The sequence below is a fragment of the Pongo abelii genome, chromosome 8 (assembly GCF_028885655.2).
Source record: "Pongo abelii isolate AG06213 chromosome 8, NHGRI_mPonAbe1-v2.0_pri, whole genome shotgun sequence".
Lineage (NCBI taxonomy): Eukaryota > Metazoa > Chordata > Mammalia > Primates > Hominidae > Pongo > Pongo abelii.
The window spans coordinates 55,464,446-55,486,169 of NC_071993.2; the positions used below are offsets into that span (position 1 = coordinate 55,464,446).

The following is a 21,724-nucleotide window of genomic DNA, read 5'->3' on the forward strand; positions in this document are numbered from 1 at the left end:
GAAAGAGAACCCCCAAGGCTTTCCTATGAAGTATTTTTAGCTTAATGCAATTTCCAAGAAGTAAAGGTGACTGAGGTATTTTAGAGCATGAAGGAACACCAACATCAAACCTCTTCCTTGGCAGAAAAAGAAATAGAATGCGGAAGATGCCTCCTAACTAGTCTCTATCTCCAGTCTGCTTCATCCTGCTGCCAGCATTTCCTGGCTAAAGAGGTGTCTGACTTGAACGCATTGAGGCAAATCCAGCCCACTCCCTGTGTATGTCTCAATCCTGGTAAAGTTAAATGCACTTGAAACTCCTTCCTGAGATGTATGATAAGAGGCAAAGCATGATAAAGCCCCAGAGCAAAGCTGGAGTGAGTGTCAGGCCAGCCAAGCAGTTGGCGGCAAGTAAGGCTGTTGAGGACCAAGCATGGCAAGAAGTGTGCTGCAGCGAGGAAGGGAGGACATGGACCAGCAAACCCTGGGCACCAGGTGGGCTCTGTAACCTCGATGTTTCTCTTAACTTCTCTCCTTTGCTGAACCTTTTGAATACCTAAGAAGGGAAAATTAATTCTAAAGAAAAAGTGTCTGAAGGGGGAGAAATTGAAATGGAAAGTCGTCATGTAGCTCTCCAGCCTCTCTGTCTCGACCATATGTCTCTGCATGGACTCTATACCTTTTGGGTCAGAGATGAAGTGACTGAAATAGCAGATTGGCTCCCTTACGGACATGTCCAAGACCTGACAGGCTAGTGGTGGCTCCTATACCTACAGCATGGTGTCTCATCAAATATGTCTCAGACACGGTCGCTCCCCTCAGCTTCAGAAGGGGTTTTCATGAGTCATTTCGGACATTAGGTGAAGAGAAAAATGTGAAGGACAATGCTCAGTGCTGGCAAGGATGCCGTGAAATGGGTTCTCTACTACATTACTGGTAGGCATATGTGTGTAAACCTTTTATGAGCTACTTGATGGCATGTATCAACATTATTGTTAAAACACACCCTTTAACACAATATTTCCAATAATGAGGCTATGCCAAGGAAATAATTAAAAATATTTTAAAATGTTTTAGTTATATAGGCTCTCATCACAAGACTATTCCCATTAGTGAAAACTGAAAATAACTGAAAGGTACAACAGTAACTTATAGTTATGTATATCCATAAGAATAACTATCTTGCAGATGTTTTAAAGTGTGGTTATTAATACCAGGTAACAGCATGGGTTTCAAAGCAGGACAGAAATGACAGGAATGCTATAATTTTAACTATGTGTAAAAATATATACAGAAAAATAACTAGTAAGGAACTCTGCCAGCATTGCAGCTAACATACTGTAGAATGATGGATGCTTTAAGCTACTATATTTAGTAGTATGTTGTGGTTCTGTTACTTCTACAATGAAAAACACTTAATAAAGGGAAAAACTAAAATGAAAATTTTGAGTCTAGATCTCCCAAGGTTTTAGAAATATGATACAGTTGTCATAGCTAAGCATTACAAGAGGAAGTAAGCAGCAAGGGGCGAAGAAATGAAGTGTGCCGTGTGCTGTGGTTGACAATGTGAGGAGAAAATAAGTTAATACCAGTTCACTGATGGATACCTCTTGGTGCTTCTCATCATCCACTCAGCAAACTTGCCACCAACATAGGAAAGTCCTGGGGAAAAAAAGCCTTCCTCAAGGTATCATTCTTGATTCTTTTCTTTTACGCACATGAAGGTGTGAGAGTGTGGTACACAGTGAGGCCAGAGAAGGTTCTCAGCTATTGTGAGGATTGACTTGGTTACTGTCATTTTCTACCAAAAGATCTAGCGTAACTGGCACCACAGTTCAAAGTAGTATTTCAGCTTTGCAATGAACCAAGTTATGGTTCTGGAAGAGAACTGGCTTCTGCTGAGTATGTTCTCCATGTGCTGCCTGTTTTAGAGGCACAGAACCCTTGGAGTTAGGTATGCCATTATTCCCACTTCACGAGTGAGGGAACCAAAGCTATGTTAGGTGCCCAAGGGGATGCCAAGTCAGAAGCAGAGCTGCCATGGACCTAGATCTGTCCAACCTCAGAATCTTTGGCTTTTCTCTCTGCCAGGCCAGCCCTGCACATCCATGACCGGGATCTCCTGAATGCCTCAGACAGTGGCGCTCTGCCCCATCTCATTTCAGTTGCTCTCTCCTCCAGCTTGCACCAGGCAAGCCAAGCTTTTCCCAAAGGGACTCAGCCCCTGCACCTAGCACGGTGCCGAGTAAGGTGTTGATTTATTGAATGCACCAACCCATACTTGCCACCATTATCTCGTTTCTCCCATGAGGATCTGGAAAAACACTGAATGTAATAGGATGGATGTGCAACTTCATTCATTCGCAGCCAGTCAGAGGTCTGCAGGTTTAGCCAAGAAAGCTCATAGAGCAAGTTATGCAAGCTCAGTTCAGAGAGAAAACATTGCTTTGGGCCCAAGAAGCTATCTGCCTATTGATGCCTTAATAATAAAACCTGCCCATTTCTGTGGTCCAGCTCTGTCCCCTACCCAACACCAAGTGCTCATCTACTTTCTTACAAACTCATGCTCTGAGATTCCTTGCCTTTGAAGCCCAGACCCAAAACATTTCCATTAAATAACTTCACATTTGGGAGCTGGCGGTGGGTTCTGAAATGCCAGTGATAGTGAGTGTGTGGCGGCATTAGCTGCCTAGGCCACAGTGGTAGACAAGAGAGATCTGGAGGCAAGAGTAGGATGGACATGGACAGCCCCTTCCTTACTCACTGTGCCTGTACTTGTGAGTGTGTGTTCAGAGGACAGAGAAATGTGTGGAATGGCAAGGAACCAAAAGCCCTTCAATCAACACAATCACACACCAAGGAAGTAAGGAAAGGAGTTTTATGGGCTTGGCTGAAAGAGCTGCTGCAGCCACAGGGGAGCCCTTGGTTTCCTGTGGATGCAGCCCACTGCCCTCTTCCCTCCCTCTCTCTTTCCCTTCTGCCTCAGGGTCAGGTTCCAAGTCACCTCCAGTCTTCCCAGGAGTCCTTGGCCGTGGAATTGGGTGAGATCAGATTGGGAAAGATGGTCTTTCTCGGTGTCGTCGTGGCCATGTTCTTGATTCTATTCAGCTTGTCCCGGGCGTTTTGGCATTTTCTCAGGCAAGCCACACACAGATCCTTCTCCTCCACAAGATACAAGTTCTCCAGCCTCCTGATGGAGTCTATGAACATTTCTGACTCATCTGGCTTTGGAAAGGGGTTCCGCTTTATGTTGAGCTTTTTCAGCTTGGGGAGCTTGGAGATGCTCATGGGGATGTTGTTCAGTAGGTTGTCATGGAGCCCTACCTCGTGGAGCTCCTTCAGGGCCCCCAGTGTGGTGGGCACACTGTCCAGGTGGTTCAAGCCTAGGTTCACAGTGCGGATGTTCTTGAGTTGCTTCAGCTCCACGGGCAGCCCGTTGCTTGTCAGCCTGTTGTTGCTGACATTGAGGTAGAGCAGGCTGGTCATCTGGCCAATGGACTCAGGCAGCTTGTCTATGTAGTTGCTGTGCAGGTCTAGCCACCGGAGGTTCTGGAACTTGGAGATGGAGTCAGGGATCTTCCTGATCAGATTCCGGCTAAGGTCCAGCTCGTCCACGTCACTGAGGCGCAGAATACACTTGGGGAAGGTGGTAATTCCCATCTTGCTCAAGTCAAGGCGCTTTTTCCCATCAAAAGTGATTTTGATGCAATTCTTGGCCACCTTGAGGGTGATCTTCTTGCCCTTGGGGCCTTTCTTACCCTTAACCATGTTCTTTTAGTAAGGGAGTGTTAGAAGTTTGTTGTTCTGATTGGATAGTGATCAGTGTGGGGAAAAATCACGAAAAACTGCTGAAAGATAAGAAAACATCTGGTTAGGAGATGCCAGAGGGCACTGGGCTCCCCCACATCATGACGCTTTGCTCTTCAGTGGTTTAAAAAGCAAGAAAGAGGATTGTGGAGAGAAGTCAGGGCAAAGTGGACCCAGCCCAGCCACAGATTGTCAGCAAACTGTGCCTTCTTCAGACTTTGATTTTCTTGGATGTTAAAATAGGAGGTGCAGGGTCAGCCTGAAGGACACTAAATGTCCCTCTAGCTGTGCCATGCCCCGACTTATAAATACTCTCCACTGTCCCAGACTGTCACGTACCCCCCACCCAGGGCCGTGTGTGTGTGTTCTTGGATATCTGCCCCTTCCTAGACCCCTGCATTAAGCTAGGATTTCCTGAAGTTTTCATACAAGTTCCTGGGGAGGGACTGCTGAGTTTTCAAGCCAACATAAGCCTGGATCTTAGAGAATAAGGTGGTACTAAGACCAACTTCTCACATCCCTCTTCCCCTCATGGACCCAGAGGAACTAGTGAGGCCTTGGCTACAGTGCAACAGTAGCCATGTGGAAAAAAAGCCTGTTGCTCAGCCCAGGGATATCAGATTGTACCATTGCTGGGCCCAGCAGCACCATAACTCCCCATCATGAGCACACAGGGGGATGGGGGGTGTGAGCAAAGCTCATGGAGAATGCTGCCTTTTCCATCTCCTGCCCCTTCTCTCCTCCTCTCACATCCTTCACACTGGACTTCAACTCCTCTGCACAGAAACTTGATAATGGCCATGACTGCCTCAGTGTGGGGAAGCAGAATGTCAATGTGATGTGATGGGGATTCTGGCTTCTGCATGCTTGGCTTAGAAGTCCAGCTCTACTCTACTCACAATCTTCTTAAATTCCCAGTGCTTGTGTTTTCTTATTTGTGAAAACAGACTCCCTTACAGAGCTCTGAGGGGGCGTAAATTATTTAATACTATAAAGCACTTATAACAGTGCCTGGTGCATAGTAATAGCTTGATTAATGTTAGTTATTAAAAATTGCTACACATATTGTTCCTAATCCTCAACAACAAGATCCACAGCATTACCCCTATTGCAGTGAGACTGAGGCTCAGAAGTGAGGAAGGTCTGCAGCCAGGAAGAGGATGCAACTCTGTTCTGTTTTGTTCTGGGACCCCCTTTTCTTTCTAACAACTCAGTGCCTTCTGCTTGCTGATTTTTTTTTTTTGGACCAAGATTTCCAAACCAGGCAGAAGTATGCCCTTGGGAGACACAAACTTGCATTGCCTCTGTTCCCTGCAGGGATGGGCAGGGAGAGGTGCTCTACAGTTTCTGTACTTTATCACCTATACCTTTTATGAGAACCCAAGTTGATACAGCACGTGAATATTGAGCAATCAGGCTGTGTGGGAATATAGTTATATGTTTTCCTCACCCAGTGTCAAAGGGAAATGTGTACAAGCCTGTCTCACATCTACTGAAAATCCCACTGTCACCACTCATAGCTGAAGGGTCAGAGGGTCCTACCCTGTGAAAGGCCTGATGGATCACAGTCACCTGGGATAGATGGTGGTCTCCACAGTAAACCAATGATAGTTCTTAGCTCTTGGCAGCATTGATGTTCATTTACACAGGCCTTGTAAGCTGACCCTAGTCTTTAAAAATAGTGGACTCCCCATTTTCAGGCATAATTGGCTGGTTTCCAGAGCCAGCACCATGTGCACCAATATGGAACTGTCTATATCATTCAGCTCTGAGAAACCAGATGGGATAAAGCAGCTTAAAAAACAAAGTGGAGTCCAAGTCCAGTTAAGATTTTGTATGCTCACTTGGTCCCACCAAACTCCTGAAAGCAAGTAAAGCCTTGGGCAGAATGCACAGAGAAGCACTCTGGGGACTCTGAGATAAGTCATATCAGGCAGATTGGAGAAGAAATCCATAACTCAAAGTAAAGACCAATCTGGCTGCAAGTTTCCTGAACTCCACTTTCTCCCCTCAACTGTTTCTCTTGGCTTGGACTCAAGGGCAGCCCAGAACACAAAACTTTGCATCAGATGAGGACAGAAAGATTTCTGATTTCCGACAAGAACCTCTCTTTCTGGTCCAAGGAACAGGAAATGGATTTTTAAGGGTCAGAGACAGTAAGGGAAATCTGTTTTGTGTTCTGCTTTTTGTTTGTTTGTTTGTTTGCTTGCTTCTCTCCTGTCTCATCCCAGACCACCCTGTGTCCCTGGAGTCATCCAGGCAGGCACCTAGAAGCTGGAAGAAGAGAACCATTGTCTTTGACCAAACTGTGGTCCTCAGAGCTGGGGGGTTGCTTTGTTTTCTCTACCCTACTGCCACTTGGCCCTAGAGGCAGAAACAGTTGCAATAAGTGTGCAACAGATTTAGAAAACAAAATCCAGCCAGAAGACCAACAAGTGGGGGAAGAAGAGATGCTCCTGGGAGCCACAGAGTTCAGAGAGACTGCAACAGGGAAGAAATTCAGGAAAAGTGATTCTGAAAGTTGTATAGCAACTCTGGACTCGCCCTGAGCTGCCTCTGTTTAAAGGCAGAGGTGATTTCTTCATTGTGTGATCAAAGAGTATACTTACGCAAACCTAAATGGAATAGCCTACTATAGACCTAGGTGCTTTTTAAAAGTAAAAAGCCCTGCTTTAAAAATATGTGTGTGTGTGTGTGTGTGTGTGTGTGTACAGCCATGTGCTGCATAATGACATTTTGGTCAATGAGAGATTGCATATATGACAGTTGTCCTATAAGATTATGATACTATAATTTTACTTTACCTCTTCCAGGTTTAGATACACAAATACTTACCCTTGTGTTACAATTGCCGATAGTGTTTAGTACAGTAACATGCTGTACAGGTTTGTAGCCTGGAAGCAATAGACTAGACCACGTAGTCTACCTAGGTCTATAGTAGGCTATACCATCTAAGTTTGTGTAAGTGCACTCTTTGATGTTCACATAATGATGAAATTGCCTAAGGATGTATTTCTCAGAAAGTATTCACGTCATGAAGCGACATTTGTCTCTATCTCTATCTCTGCTGATACCTATACTTACACCTGTATCTCAGAAAGTGTGGAAAAACAGTTGTGGTGCAGAAAAACATTTGAAGGAAAAATGGCTGAAAACTTCCAACAGTGATGAAAAACATAAAAATTACAAACACAGGAAGGAAGCTCAGCGAACTCCAAACAAGATAAATAAAGAAATTCACACTTAGACACATAATCAAACTGCTCCAAATTAAAGAAAAAGCATGATAGCTGCCAGAGAACAATGACGTGTCATCCGCAGGGGAACAGCGATAGGAATGATTGCAGGTTTCTCATCAGAAACCACGGGGGCCAGAGGTGCTGGAAACATCGTTTTTAAAGTGCTGAAAGGAAAGAACTGTCAACCCAGACTGACAGTATCCTTTATAAATGAAGGCAAAATAAAGACATTATCAGATGAGTGAAAAATAAAAGTTTTTGCCACTAACTAAGCTGCTGTAAAAGAAATGTCCAAGGAAGTTCTTCAGGTGAAAGGGAAACTGTACTAGAGAGGAGCTCTGAACTTTGGGGATAAAGGAAGTGCAATGGAAATGCTAAATATTTGAGTAAATGTGGAGTATTTTTCTCTTCTAAATACCCTTAAAATATGTATGTGATTGAAAGAAAACTAACACTGTGTGATGGAGTTGTCAAAGTATGTAGATGTCATACATAAGACAACTACTACATAACGGGGAAGTTAGCAAGACCTATATGGTGGTAAGGGTTTTACACTGCTTTTGAAGTGGTGAAAGGTTAATTCTAAGTAGACTATAAAGTTAAGTATGTGTATTTTAATCCTCAGAGCAATCACTAAGGCAATATATAAAAAGATATAGTAAATAGTAAAAAACTAAATACATAAATGAGAATAAAACAGTTTAAAAATTCAAAAAATACAAAGAAGGCAGGAAAAGGGAACAGAGGGAGCAAACAGAAAACGACTATTAAAATGATAGACTGAAATTCAAACATAGCAATACTTACATTAAATGAAAGTGACCTACACGCACCAATTAAAAGACACAATTATCAGGATAGATTACAAAAGAAAAAGACCCAATTGTATGTTGTCTATAAAGAAAATATACTTTAAATAAGCAACAGTGAATTGAACTAAAAGAATGTAAAAAGACATACCATGCAAACACTAAAGGAAGGATGTAGTGACTTTATTAATGTCAGATAAAGCATATTTCAGAACAAGAAAATTTACATGAAGTAAGAAGACCATTACTTATTAATAAAACATTTAACCAATAAGACAAAAAAATCCTAAATGTGTATGTACCTAACAGCAGAGCTTCCATTTAAATGAAACAAAAACATAAAATTGAAAGGAAAAATTGATAAATTTACCATGAGAATTGGAGACATCAATACTTGTCTCTCAGCAGTCAATAGAACAGGTAGAGAGAAAATCAGCAAGGAAAAGGGTTTCTCAACCTTGGCTCTATTGACATTTTAGACCAGGTAATTATTTGTTGTCAGCAGAGGTGGGATGGTGACAGGGCTTGGGGGAAGTCCTGTCTTGTGCATTGTAGAATGTTTAGCAGAGTAATGCCAGAAGATTCTACCCACTGGTTGCCAATAGCTGCCCACTAGTTGTAACAATCAATAATGCCTCTTGACATTGCCAAATGTCCACTGAGGAGCAAAATTGCCTGGAGATGAGAACTACTAGTATAGAATAACTCACTATTACCACCAAACAACTGAATCTGACATGTATAAGGCACTCTACCTAGCAACTGCAGAATACAAACTCTTTTCAAGTATGTATGGAATATCCACTAACACAGACTATATTTTGGGTCATGAAACAAGCCTTAACAAATTTAAAGGAGTTGAAATTGTACAAAAAAGTACAAGCTTGTTCTTTGAAAAGATTAATGAAACAGATAGCCAGACTGACAATTAAAAAAAAAAGAAAGAGAAGCCAAATTACAAATATCAGAAGTTAAAGGGAGGATTTACTAAATCCCTCAGGCATTAAAGGGATAATAAGAGAACAGTACAAACAACTCTAAAAAAAAGAGGAACTTAGATAAGATCAACTAAAAACTACTAAATACTTGCGAAGGAATGAAAACCCAAATAGACCTCTATTTGTTGAAGAAATGGAATTCATGGTTGAAAACCTTTCAAAAAAGAAAACCCGAAGCCCAGTAGTCTTATTGTTAAATTCTATCAAACATTTAAAGAGGACTGTCTTGGTCCACTCAGGCTGCTGTAACTAGACTAGTTGGCTTGTAGGCAACATAAATTTATTTCTTACTGTTCCAGAGACTGGGAAGTCCAAATCAAGTCATTGGCAGATTTGCCATCTGGTAAGAGCATGCTACCTGGTTCATAAATGTTTTCTTGCTCTGTCCTCACATGGTAGAAAGAGAGCAAAACAATTGTCTGGGGCCCCTTTTGGTAATGACATAAATTCCATTTATGAAGTCTCCACCCTCAATATCTAATTTCCTCATGATCTAAATGCCTCACTTTCTGATACATTCACACTGGAGATTAGAGTTTCAACACAGGTTTTCGGGGGACACAAACATTCAATCAATTGCAAAGACATACTAGCAATTTGATATGATCTCTTTCAAAAAAAATAGAATAGAGAGCGATTCTCAACTTATTTTCTGATGTCAGCATTACCCTGATGCTAAAATCACACAAAGACAATATAAGAAAGAGATCTTCAGACCAATATTCTTCATGAACATAGTTACAAAAATCCTCAACATAGTATTAGCAAATTGAATCCAGTAACATGTAAAAAGAATATAAATGACAACCCAAACTTACTCAATACTTGGGAATCAGTTAATGTAACATACCATATTAACAGACTAAAAAGAAAAAAAAAGATCTTATCAATTGATGCAGAAAAAACATTTGACAAATTTAACATCTGCTAGTGATTAAAAACTCTCAGCAAACTGGTAATAGAAAGGCCGTTCCTTATCTGCTAAAGGACATCCACAAAAAAGCTAGAGCTAATATCATACTTTGTGAAGGACAGAAGGCTCTTCTCTGAAGTTTGGGAATAAGCCAAGAGAGCACACTTTCACTATGTCTGTTCAATATTACTTTGGAAATTCTAACCAGTGCAATAATGCAAAAAATAAGGCATACAGACAGAAAAGAATGAAATAAAACTGTTCTTTTGCACAGATGTCATGATTGTCCACATAGAGAATCCCACAGAATTTTAAAAACATTCTTGGAACTAATAAGTGAGTTTAGCAAGGCCATAGGATACAAGGTTAGTACACAAAGCCCCTATTGCATTTCCATATACTAGCTATTAACAATTGGAAACTGAATTATGAAAAATAATAATGCTCCAAATAATAAAATACTTCTATATTTCACATAAGTAACCAAAATGTGCAGGATTTTTATAATGAAAATTATAAAATGCTGATGTAGGAAAGCAAAGAAGACCTAAATAAATGGAGAAACACACCATGTTCATGAATTGGATGACTTAATGTCAACTCTCTCCAAATTGGTCTAATCAAAATTACAGGAGGATTATTTACATATATGGATGAATAGATTTTAAAATTTATATGAAAGGAAAAGAAACTAGAAATTGAAAATAATTTCGAAAAAGAATAATAGAGTTGGAGGATTATGCATCCCAGTTTTAAAATTTACCGTAGAGTTACAGCATGTGGTATTATTGGTGATGGGACAGGTAGATAGGTCAATGGAATGAAAATAGAGTCCAGAAATAGATCTATACAAACATGGCCAAATGGTCAATTGATTTTTGACAAAAGGTCACAGGATGTCCAATGGAGAGACAATTAACTCTTTAACAAATGGTGTTGAAATTGGTTATTTATATGCAAAAAATTAAACCTTGGCCAAATTAACTCACATTAACTCAAAATGGATCATAGATTTGAATGTAAAATGTAAAACTATAAAACTTTGAAAAGAAAATGAAGGAGAAAATCTTCATGACTTTGAGTCAGGCAAAAGCACAATTTACAAAAGATAGTATTAATAAGTTGAACACAATTAAGAGCTCTGTGAAAAAAAATGTTGAGCATGAAAAGACAAGCTACAGACTGGAAGACAATAATGCAAATCATATATATCATAGATATATGGTATCCAAAATCTATAAATATCTTTTCAACTCAACAGTAAGAAAGCAAACAATACAATTTTTTTAAATGCCCAGAATATTTAAAGGTACATTTCAATGTAGAAATGTACAAACACAAAAATCGATAGTGCAAACTTTTGGCAAGGAGATGCTGCAACTAGAGTTCTCATTCCTTGCTAATGGGAATGCAAAATGGTATAGTCTCTAGGAAGACACTTTGGAAATTTCTTATAAAATTAACCATACAGTTATTATATCATCTGGCATTTCCCCAGCTAAGTATTTACCCTAGAAAAGTAAAATTCCATGTTCACACTGAAACCTGTTCACATGTGTTTATAGGTGCTCTATTCATAATTGCCCCAAACAGAAAAATAATAAATGTCCTTCAATGGGTGGATTCCTAATACTGTACAGTAGTCTCCCTTACCTGCTATTTCAATTTCCACATTTTTAGTTCCCCAGATTGGAAATATTAGACGGAAAACCCCAGAAATAAGAAATTCATACATTTTGAATTGCTCACTGTTCTGAGTAGTATGAGGAAATCTCAGGCCATCCTGCTACATCCCACCCAGACCTTGAATCATCCCTTTTTCCAGTGGATTCACTCTGTAAATGCTAGCTGCCTGTTCGTCACTTAGTAGCTGTCCTAGTAGTGAGTAGTGATGCTGGTAGTTCAGATATGCCAAAGAGAGAGATGCCTTAAAGTGCTTCCTTTAAGTGAAAAGGTGAAAGTTCTTGACTTGGGGAAAAAAACAAATCATATGCTGAGGTTGCTAACATCTACAGCAAGAATGAATCTTCTGTCTGTGAAGTTGAGAACAGTAAATTGTTGAAATTGTTCTATTTTATGATGAATTGTTGTTCATCTCTTACGGTGCCTAACTCATAAATTAAACTTTATCATAGGCATGTTTTCCTATAGGAAAAACATAGTGTACTATAGTGGTTTCAGGTATTCAATGGGGGTCTTAGAACATATCACCTGTGGGTAAGCGAGGACTGTGGTAATGGAATACTACTAAACACAAAGTCTACAGATACATGCAACAACTTGGATGAACCCTAAAGCATTTTGCCTAATAAAAAAAGTCTCAAACATCTACATGAATGGAATGATTCCATTTATGTCACCTTCTGAAAAAGCCATAACTTTAGGTGCAGAACAAATCTGTGGTTGCAGGGATTAGGGGTTGGGGAAAGGTTTGACTGGAAGGGAGAGGCACAAGTGAGTTTTCTGGGTTGGTGTCACTGCCTGCACCCTGACAGTGATGGTGGTTACGTGAATCTGTACATCTGTTAAAGCTTAGAGAACTGTGCCCAAAGAGGCAATTTTACTGTAGACACATTTTTTTAAAAATCGTTTTTAAAAAAACTTTACAAAATAGTTGGGACTCCATATTCTACTTCTGTTCCTCTCACTGTGCCTGCTGGCTTGTCCCACGTTGGAAGTCTGTGATTTTGTTAAGCCCCCACACAACTAGTTCTGCCCCTGAAAAGGCATCCAAATAGATAGCATCTGGGTACCGCTGTGGTCCAATGTGTACGTCTCCCTGTTCACAAGCTGGCATGTCAGAAAAACTGTCTACTGTGCTTGGGTTGAAATCTTCATTAAAAAGAGATGAATTGAGATCAGGGAAGTCTATGCACTCATCTGATGTTTATCAATGGCTTCTCCCCATGGTAGATTTGCCAGATTTAGCAAATAAAATTGCAGAATCCCCAGTAAAATTTGAGCTTCAGATAAACAACAAATAGTTTTTAGTATAATATATGTCCCAAATACCGCATAGTCCTGTATTTTATCTGGTAATCCTATCCCATGGGCCTAAACAATCAGTAAATTTTCATTTGTCTATGGTCATTATTAGTCCTTTGGGACTGATTTAAGCTAAGTCCATGTGCTTACTCATGCATTCGTTCATTTGCTCACTCACTGTATGAGCATATTGAGTGCCTACCATTTATCAAGCCTCTGAGCAACACAGATAAACAGTAAACAGGCCCAGTCCTCAAGTTGAAATAGTTCAAATCTAGATCCTCACTGATTCTGACCACCAGATTCCCCTGAACAACGAAAACCTGGGCTGCCTTTTGGTTTTCTTCTACTATCTAAGATAAAATTCAGCTCAGGGGGGCCAAACACACTGAGCATGGGTTAGAGAGAATCCTGGACAGGAAGGGGTGCTTCCAGCAAATGGGAGATCCAGCCAGTTGGGCCAGCTGTGCCTGCTGCCCACAGCCCACCCACACTGTGAGAAGAAGCCCTCCCAGCTCTGATGAATGGTGATGAGGAAGCAGCACGGAGCTGGCTACAGAGAACTCCTCCATTAAGGAGCCTCTCTCCAAAGGGCCCTTTGGCTCCAAGCCTGCCCATTAATCACCTCAAGGTAAAGTGAGGGCTGGCTGGGATAATGTACTTCACCTCCCCAGGGAGTCTGGGTCCCTAGGCAGCCCCGGGGCCAGATGGGGCACGGTGAACTTCCACCCTCTCTGCGCTTCTCCCTGGGGCCACTCGACCTTGGCAGGGACCCTTCCTCTCAGTTATAGAAGGCAGAGTGTGTTGTGTGGCTCAGGGTCCATCCTGACCCCCTAAGCTGCCCAGTACCACTAGAAGCAGACCCAGTGCCAGAAGCCATGATCTTTTGATCATCTGTTTGAAACTGGCTAGATGGCCTATTATCAGTTCATAGAATTCTTGAAATGTCAGAGTGGGATCAACCCACACAAGGGAAGCTGATAGTTATAGGGAGAAAGATGTAAGTAGATAAGCAGATAGACGGGCGAATAGACAAATGAATGGATGTATTTATGTGTGGTTGGATGGATAATAGATTTCATTTCACATGAACAGCTTAGCAGCTCAAATATAAGAGGTTTCTAAATGTACTGTGTCTTTTTGTTCCTGTATAATCATTTTTTATACTTTGGAAAAAGTGGACCAGTTGGTTTGACTTTAATTTCTAATTAATTTTTTCTCTCTAGTCATTGTGAATCAAACAGCATGGTGGGACACCCCATGGATATCTAAATTAAAAAAGTAATGGCAACCAATATATTAATGTCATCCAAATATTTGCAAGCATTTCCAGTTGTAAGACCCTTGTCATTATGATACTAGAATATGTCTGGTGCTTCACACTCATGTATCTTTGACTACAATTTTAAGCAAGACTGACTTTGTTTCTATATTTCTAACATCCCTAAATAGCTTGCTAACACAATCTCACAATAATAATTTCATTCTTTCAACTGACCCATTGAGATACAGGATAGACACATGGAACTGAAACCCCCATAGACACTGCCATTTCACAGCCAGTATTTGGGACTAGCTTTATAGGATGTTTCATGTCATGTGGATGAGAAATATCTTTTACTTGTGGGTCATCTCTTAAGAGGAAATGATGCAAACTTCCCGCAACAACTCACTCATTCAAAAGTAACTGCATTTGTTCTCTCTCCCAACCCTTGTATTTACTGGGCGTGTAACAGGCCAGCTCACCTAACTGTGACCTCCTGAGTGGCTTCAGATCACTCTCTGTGTCCTCTGCCCCTTTCCAGAATGGTCATGCTCCCTCTAAAGAGAGGCGGGGCTGTATCTTCACAGATGAAGTCCATGGGAGGTGGAGACCTGCACTGTCATAGTGGGTCCTGTGTCTGTAGTGGGTGTGTTGGGAACCTCTGAGCAGGCTGCTGAAATCAGCACTAACTTTTGACTCAGGCATAGCTTGGAGAATTACCCCTTGTCCAAAGATCATTCTGGACCCGAAACTGTGTGCTGTGCTACTTGCTCTGCAGTGTTACCTAGATTTAGGAATATAGATTCCCTGGGGGTATAAACATAAAGTGTTTTCGTTTTCTCCACTAACTGCCCCAATGTGAGCCCTGCTTCCCTGTGGGCAGGACAGATTGCTAGAAAGGGACAGATTAGAGGTGCAGAGATGATGGTGCAGCTCACAGCAATAGCTCCACCACACTCTGGGCAGAGCTGATGGAGGGATGATGGCAGGAGAGATGCAGAAGCAGGGGTTGGAATCTTACAGGGACTCCACGGTTTGGGGGGATTTCTGACATCAATTTTGGAAATACTGCCAATGTCTAGAGCCCCTCTCTATCATTCACTCATGGTACCAAAGTAATTGCCTCAAACATGCTGCTGGGCCCTTCATGTATGTCTAATATCTAGAGAAACTATGCAAAATATCAACCTTATTTTTACAATAAGAGAATTGAGACTCAGAGAAGTTAAGTGACTTCCCCAAGGTCACACAGGCAGCAAAGAGTACAGCCAAAGTCAAACCTTGATGTGTCTGATACGCAAGCTGGTGTACAATCTTTCTATACACTGTGCCACCTCTTTCTCTCCTCCCTCTGTTGCCTGTGCTCCCCCAGTGGCAAATGCCTCGTCCTGGGGGTACATTGCTGGCCCCCACTGCCTCCCAGGAGAGGAAGCCATCCTGGAATCCTATGACTCTTAGGCTGAAAGCCACACCCACTTCTGCACAGGAGATCAAGGAAGGCCACTAGGCCCCCGTGGCCCCAGGCCCCAGGAAGGGTGTTCCTGTTTTGCTGGAATCTCTGACATTGGAACCAAGGAATGTCAGAGTCCCCAGAACTCTGGGTGATGAGACACTTGCTCAAGTCCATTCTAATTTGGCATGGATTAGCCTGGGAACTGCAATGTCATCCCCTAGAGAGTCTGCTAAATGAAGAATGGTGTGCACTCTGGCTGAAGCAGCCAGCCAACTCAACAGAGTGAGGAGACAGAGAGGCAGCCTTAGCCAAAGTCCCTGCAGAGGTTCAGCAATGCAGATGTTCCACTGACCTTTTGGAGGAACCGACCACAGGCAAATAAGGTCCCTGAAGAAATCACTTCAGTGTGACCCATTGCCTGCTAACTCCACTGTACAGGCGCCAATATGTAGGATGTTCATTTTCATAGGTGTACCATACATATGTGGGTATATATCTAAATATGTACAAATAGTATGAATGTTGATATTTTAATAGCATCAATGGAGTCATTTAACTGTAAGAGCTTGTCAATTGACAATGAAAGAGAGAAAGAGAAACAGTTTATGGGGCACACATAATGCCAGGAGCCAGTTCACTTCATAAGCATGTGTCCCTAAGTGGGCGGCAATGGAGGCAAGAACTGGTTGTTTCTCAGCTCCTCCAGTCCCTGCAGGTCCAACGCAGTGTGAACGCCTTGCCACATGGAGTGTGAGTAAAGAGTATGAAGACACAGGATTTTCATGTAACATCGCCCAGGGACATCGGCCAACTGCATTTCCTGGTACTCACCAGAGAGGCAGTGATCTCTTTGCCCTGGAGAGCTGCAGGCTGCTGTAGCGCCCCTGTATCAGGGGCGGCTGTATGCAGACTGCCTGAAGTTTGATTTTTACCATGTGAGCTCACTTGAAAGTCTAACCTCTCGTAAAGTACTTCTGCTGTTGCCAAACAGTGGCCGTCTCTATGTGCTGGTCAAATGATGCCTCCCTCACACCCTCCCCCCTGTGCCTCCACACACATCCTCAGACCCACGCTAAGAGGTACATCATGCCCATGTCTTCATAAAGTGACCTCTCCTTTGCCATTTCAGTCATCCGCACCACTCTCCTTTGTGGTAGGAATATCCCTCCTGTTCAGGGTGGTGTGGGGAGGGGAGTGTGTGTGAGGAGTTTGTCCAGGCTCACACAGCTGCCTTATTCCGGCACTTCTGTGGGCTGTGTTCTTCCCATTACATCAAAACTTCCACCCCCATGCCTGTAAAGTAGCAAACGGAGTGTCTGTATAAAAATTCTCAGGTTCACTTCATTTGGCAATTATCTGGTTAATTTGATCAACCCAGCTCTAAGTGTCTTACTGGGATATTATGCATTTATAGCTTTGTCTGCCCCTAGTATTATTTACTTCTCTATCCTTCGCACCAGCGTGGCTCTGCACATGTGCTGCCTGGAAAGCCATTAGCTGTCAAACTGCCCTCTTTCCCCTAGCGGATAATAAGAATTCAACTTTTATTTGTAGCAAAAGTTCCCAGGAGGTCACATGGCCCAATAACAAAAGATTATGATTTCTTATTGGTTTAATAGCATCTATTTTGTAATTCTGGATGTACTCTGTTTTAATTGGATTTGTTAAAGGAACAAAAGGGAATAGGTGCCTTACAATTAAAATAAAATATTAAGATGATTAGTTTAACAGACTAGAAATGCCTTGTTCATCCACCCTATATTCAAAACATACAAAGCAACCTCAAGAGAAGCAAAAGTCAAAGAACCAAAGGCAGACCTGGCCCCTTTGAAGTCCATGAGGTGAAGAGTGATTCCATTCCACCCAATGTGTTTTAAGCACTGCTATTGCCAGACAGGTGTTATTTTGTTTTCTCCTCACAGCTCCTCTCCTCCCGCAGATTAGGAAACTGGGTCTCAGAGAAGCGGCTTGGCAGGGGAAATGTGTCAGGGCTTTGGCTGTGGTGGGTGTGCCCAGCCCCCCCCGTTTACCTTCCCCATGACCCTGGATGGCTTCCTGAACCCCACAAGCTTCAGCCTGAACTCCTGTAAAGAGGATGTAAAAGTGGCTGCTTCCCCAAGGTCCGGGAAGGGCAATGCGTGGCCCTTGGAGGCTTTGGTTTTGATATGTGTGTGTGTGTGTGTCTGTGTGTGTGTGTGTGTGTGTGTGTGTATTGGTGGGGGTTGGCACAGGAGGCAGCAGCATGGATGGGACCACACAACTGACACAAATGGGGATCCCGGACTCCAGGTGACAGCCCAGTAGAAACCCCATTCAACCCTGCAGCCTAGCGTCCTTATGGACCGTGACCCCCGCCTCCCTGAGTGCAGGCTTTCAGTGAATTTATCCTGGGGGCCAAGAGGACACATTGCTCCTTTGAGCTGCACAGGCCCCCTCGTATCATGCTGGGGCATCTCCTCACATGGAGTTCTTTCTGCACTGCACACCCTCTAGTTCTGGTGAGAGCCCACTGGCGACAGCCCAGAGTCCACTGGAGCACCCCATCTGCTGCAGGACAGCTCGCAGCTCTGTGGCAGCTTTGCTGACCGCCTACCACCTGAGAAGGTGTGAAATGACTGCGAAGCGGAATGCTGAGGGTCAACTCTAAGGACACAGCTGAACTTCCCATGGCCCTTTGAAGTCATTCACTCAGCAGCAGTATTTGTTGAAAACCTACTATGAATGAGGCACTGTTCCAGGCAGCAAACAAAATGAAGGTCCCGCTCACATTCTAGAAGAAGAATCAAGCAAAAATAAGGTGTAATGACAGGTGTGATGGATGTTAGGAAGAGAAAGAGTCAGGATAGAGACATAGATACTAGAAGAGAAGAGTTGGAAGATGTGTTTTTTAGAAAGGGGAGGCCAGGAGGGCCCTCTTTGAGAAGACGATACCTGAGCAGAGATCAGAGGAAGTGAGGATTCAGGGAGAGGATTTCAGATGGAGGAAACATCCAGTGGAAAGGCCTCATTGCAGATAGGAGGGGATGGACAACAAGAGGAAGGAGAGGAGGAGGACAGAGGAAGAAAGAAGGAAGGAGGAAAGGAAGAAGGGTGGGAGGAGGCACAATAAAAGATAAGTAAAGAAACAGGAGAAACCCAGCCCTGAGGCTGGTACCAGGCATGGGGTTGCACTGGGCTGGTCTCAATAGCCTCTGGGCTCCAGCAGGAAGCTACCGTGTCCTGGACTCCATACTCCAGGCCAGTGAGTGTGGGCATCAGGGGACAGTGGAAATAGCCCAGGCATGGGAGGGAGTTGATTGGGTGGGTTAGAGGCTGCTTCTGCCTCGTGCCCCCTGAAGGCCATGGCCAAGCTCCTTGCTTCTCTTCTCCGCCTATAACTCATCGTGCTGGTCTACACTCACTGTCCTGGTGAGCCCACCTAGTCTCATTGCTTTGAATACGATCTATACAGTAACAATTCCCCAGTGTTTGGTTCTTGCCTGGACCTTGCTCCCCAATTCTGGACTCACTTAGCCTACTGCCTACTTAGCATTTCTCCTTGGATGATGATAAGCATCTCAAACCCTGCCTGTCCCAAGCCCAGCTCCCAGCCAGCTGCTCCACCACAGCCTCTTCCGGCTGGGCTGACAGCCTTGGCCTCCTGTGGACACTCAGGGACCAAACTGTGGCATCAGACTTGACACCTCTTCTTCCATCCATCCCCAATTAATAATGCAGACTGACCTTCCCCCACACATTGATGCCCCTTGTTTCTCTGCACTTCTCCTCCATAGCATCTGGCATCTAAATGTAGTTTATGATGCATTACTTGTTATGCTTGCATTTATTATCTATCCCTGTTCTCCTCCCCCACCTACCCCAAGACACATGGCCTGTCTTGTTCACTTGTCCACCTCAGTTCCTAGCACAGAGTAGGCCCTTGGTCAATACTAGTTTAATAGATACAGTCTAGGTGCTTACAAGGTCAATCCTGATTCCCATGTCCTCAGAAAGGGTCTCAGCTCTCAGCTTTGTCCCAGATTTCATAGCTGAGAGTCAGCTGCTACATAATCAATTTGACTCACTGTTTTTACATGTACTGTTAAAGGATTTCCAGAACATGAATACGTTTTAAGGGAGAGGTCCCTCAGGAAAACTCAGGTTGTCACTTGCATACAAAATATTTGTTGGTCACTGAGTGTGTACCCTCTTGGAGACAGGAATGCTTTCCAAATAGACACAGACGATGGCACGATGGATTGTTTGACCATGAGAACAAGTGCACTATGGGGCTGGAGAGTGGTCAGTAGCATTGCACTTGAAGCTACCTTAACTGGGTTAGGCCAAGGGGAGAAGGATAGGAGCCAAGGCAAAGAGACGAGATGAAGCAAGGAAACGGCTGGTACTTTGGGAAGAGGTAGGACCAGGCTATGGAGAACACATGGAGGCCACTTCTAAAAATCTCCCTTCAGGAAATAAGAACAAGACTTTTGATAGAAACATGCTTATGGTGGTGCCATTTAAACTAGTAAAAACAAATTAGAAACAACCCAAATGTCTAACAATAGATAAGTGATTAAATAATCAATGTGTAATCATAGAATGAAATAAGTAATAAACAGAAACTAAAATAAAACAAAACATTATTTTCCAAAAATGTCAAAAGGCAAAATGCTGAAGATGTCACGTTAGTGAAAAAACATCTGTCTGTGTGAGCCCTGTGTTCTCTGGCGCACATGCACCCCCACACCCAGAAAAGAGGAGAGAAAGAACGCCAAGAATATCAGCAACACTGCTCTCTGCAGGTGGCGGTCCTGGGCTCTTTTTATATGTCTACATAATTTTTAAATTCTCTGCAACAGATATAAAATCTATTTCTAACCAGAAAAAAAAAGGTACAAACACACGTTCACACACATGCACACACACTCACACTCCAAACACACACACACACACACACACGATTCCACTTCCTTTCCTATTAGAGGACAGGGTGATGGTGGGAGTTGTTCACTGGAGCTAGATTTGCCTGGGGCAGTTGCAGATAGAGGATACCTGAGAGGTGTCCCCACCACTGCAGACACAGGAATTGGGCAGCAGGTGGAGAGTCTGGTTGTCTGAGGCAGCCAGTGCTGTCCTAGGTCATCTGTGAACTCTTTATGCTGTCACAGAGTGGAATGCAAGAGGTGGCCACTGAGAGTGGGGGAGGAGCAGGCAGCCCGAGGCAGCCGTTCCTGTTTCCCTCCAGAGATACTCTATCAGAGCCAGCCAACCCTCAGCCAGCCACAGAGGGTTGTGCTATAAACAACATGTGGCCTGTTGTGAGCGGGTGACCCGTATTATGGTGCAATGTGGGGAGGATATGTCAAGCGGAAGCTGAACTTTCTCCCTGCAACCTCCATCCAGAGGTGACAAACTGTGGCCTACTTTTTGAAGGAATGCTTCAGGTTAGTGGAGAAAAAGGGTAGTTTGGGCTCATTGCTTGCATGGGAGGCCCTTGTCTTTCAGAAAATGCTGCAACATCTAATCCTAAATTTCTTCTGTAGAAACTTTTCCTAAATTCAGATTTCCTTTTCCTCCTTGAATCTTCATGAGGTTTATCTGAAATCATGAATGAAGCACTTGACACTGCCCCCAATAAGAGCGATAGCTTTCCTTAGGACTTTGTGCAAACAGACATAACTATTGCCAGGAGAGTTGAGAATGATGTGGTCAGGACAGGGCAGCACCCTGGCAGCTTCCAGATAGGATGGCCACCCACATTTTCGTCATGCCGGCTGTCCCTTTCCTGCTGTGCCTGAAAAGGCAGGTGGGTAGGCTGCAGGGAGCATGGGAGCTGTGAGGCAAATAGAAGTGAGCCCCACTCCCCTTCATTGCCAACCCAGGTTTACTCCCATAACACACCTGAGCCCAGTTTATTGCTCTGCAAAATGGATTGGTCAATTGCTGGTTGTTTGAAGAGTGAATGAGGTGATAAAAATGTTAGGTGACCAGTGTTCAGTGGGCACTCAACAGTCATCTGGCTTCTACCACCAGTGGTGGGTGCAGGTGGGGAATGCTGGTGGAGTCACCAGACTGCACCGTCTCCATTACCTCCCTCAAACCAGCTGCTCTGGGCCACTCCCCACTGGTCAGGAATCTCAGATGGAGGAGTTGGAGAATAATCTTTGCTGATTCCCAAATACAAAGTATTTGCAACCTTTCAAGCACTGACAAATTATTAATAATAACATTACTAGTGATTATAGAAAAAGAGATATAATAATAGCTACTTACAGATATAATTATTCCTATACTC

The 21,724-nt window shown here is 43.2% G+C and overlaps 2 protein-coding genes across 10 annotated transcripts in view; one reads left to right on the top strand and one right to left on the bottom strand.

Annotated features, from left to right (window-relative positions):
* The window catches only part of WDFY4 (WDFY family member 4), a 303,041-nt gene that overhangs the window by 230,836 nt on the left and 50,481 nt on the right, over positions 1 to 21,724 (top strand). The gene's annotated exons all lie outside the window — the stretch shown is intronic.
* The window catches only part of LRRC18 (leucine rich repeat containing 18), a 30,031-nt gene that overhangs the window by 928 nt on the left and 7,379 nt on the right, over positions 1 to 21,724 (bottom strand). For 2 of the 9 annotated variants that reach the window (XM_054522308.2, XM_054522307.2), the window contains 2 exons: positions 18,164 to 18,217; positions 2,840 to 3,827 (listed from right to left, as the gene is read on the bottom strand). In XM_054522308.2, the coding sequence (XP_054378283.2) occupies positions 2,980 to 3,747 (768 nt within the window). In that variant the 5' untranslated portion in view covers positions 3,748 to 3,827; positions 18,164 to 18,217 and the 3' untranslated portion in view covers positions 2,840 to 2,979. Of the gene's footprint in view, positions 1 to 2,839; positions 3,828 to 18,163; positions 18,218 to 20,481; positions 20,589 to 21,724 lie in introns of those variants that run through there. The other 7 variants (XM_054522302.2, XM_054522304.2, XM_054522301.2 and 4 more) reach the window with 5 other exon arrangements.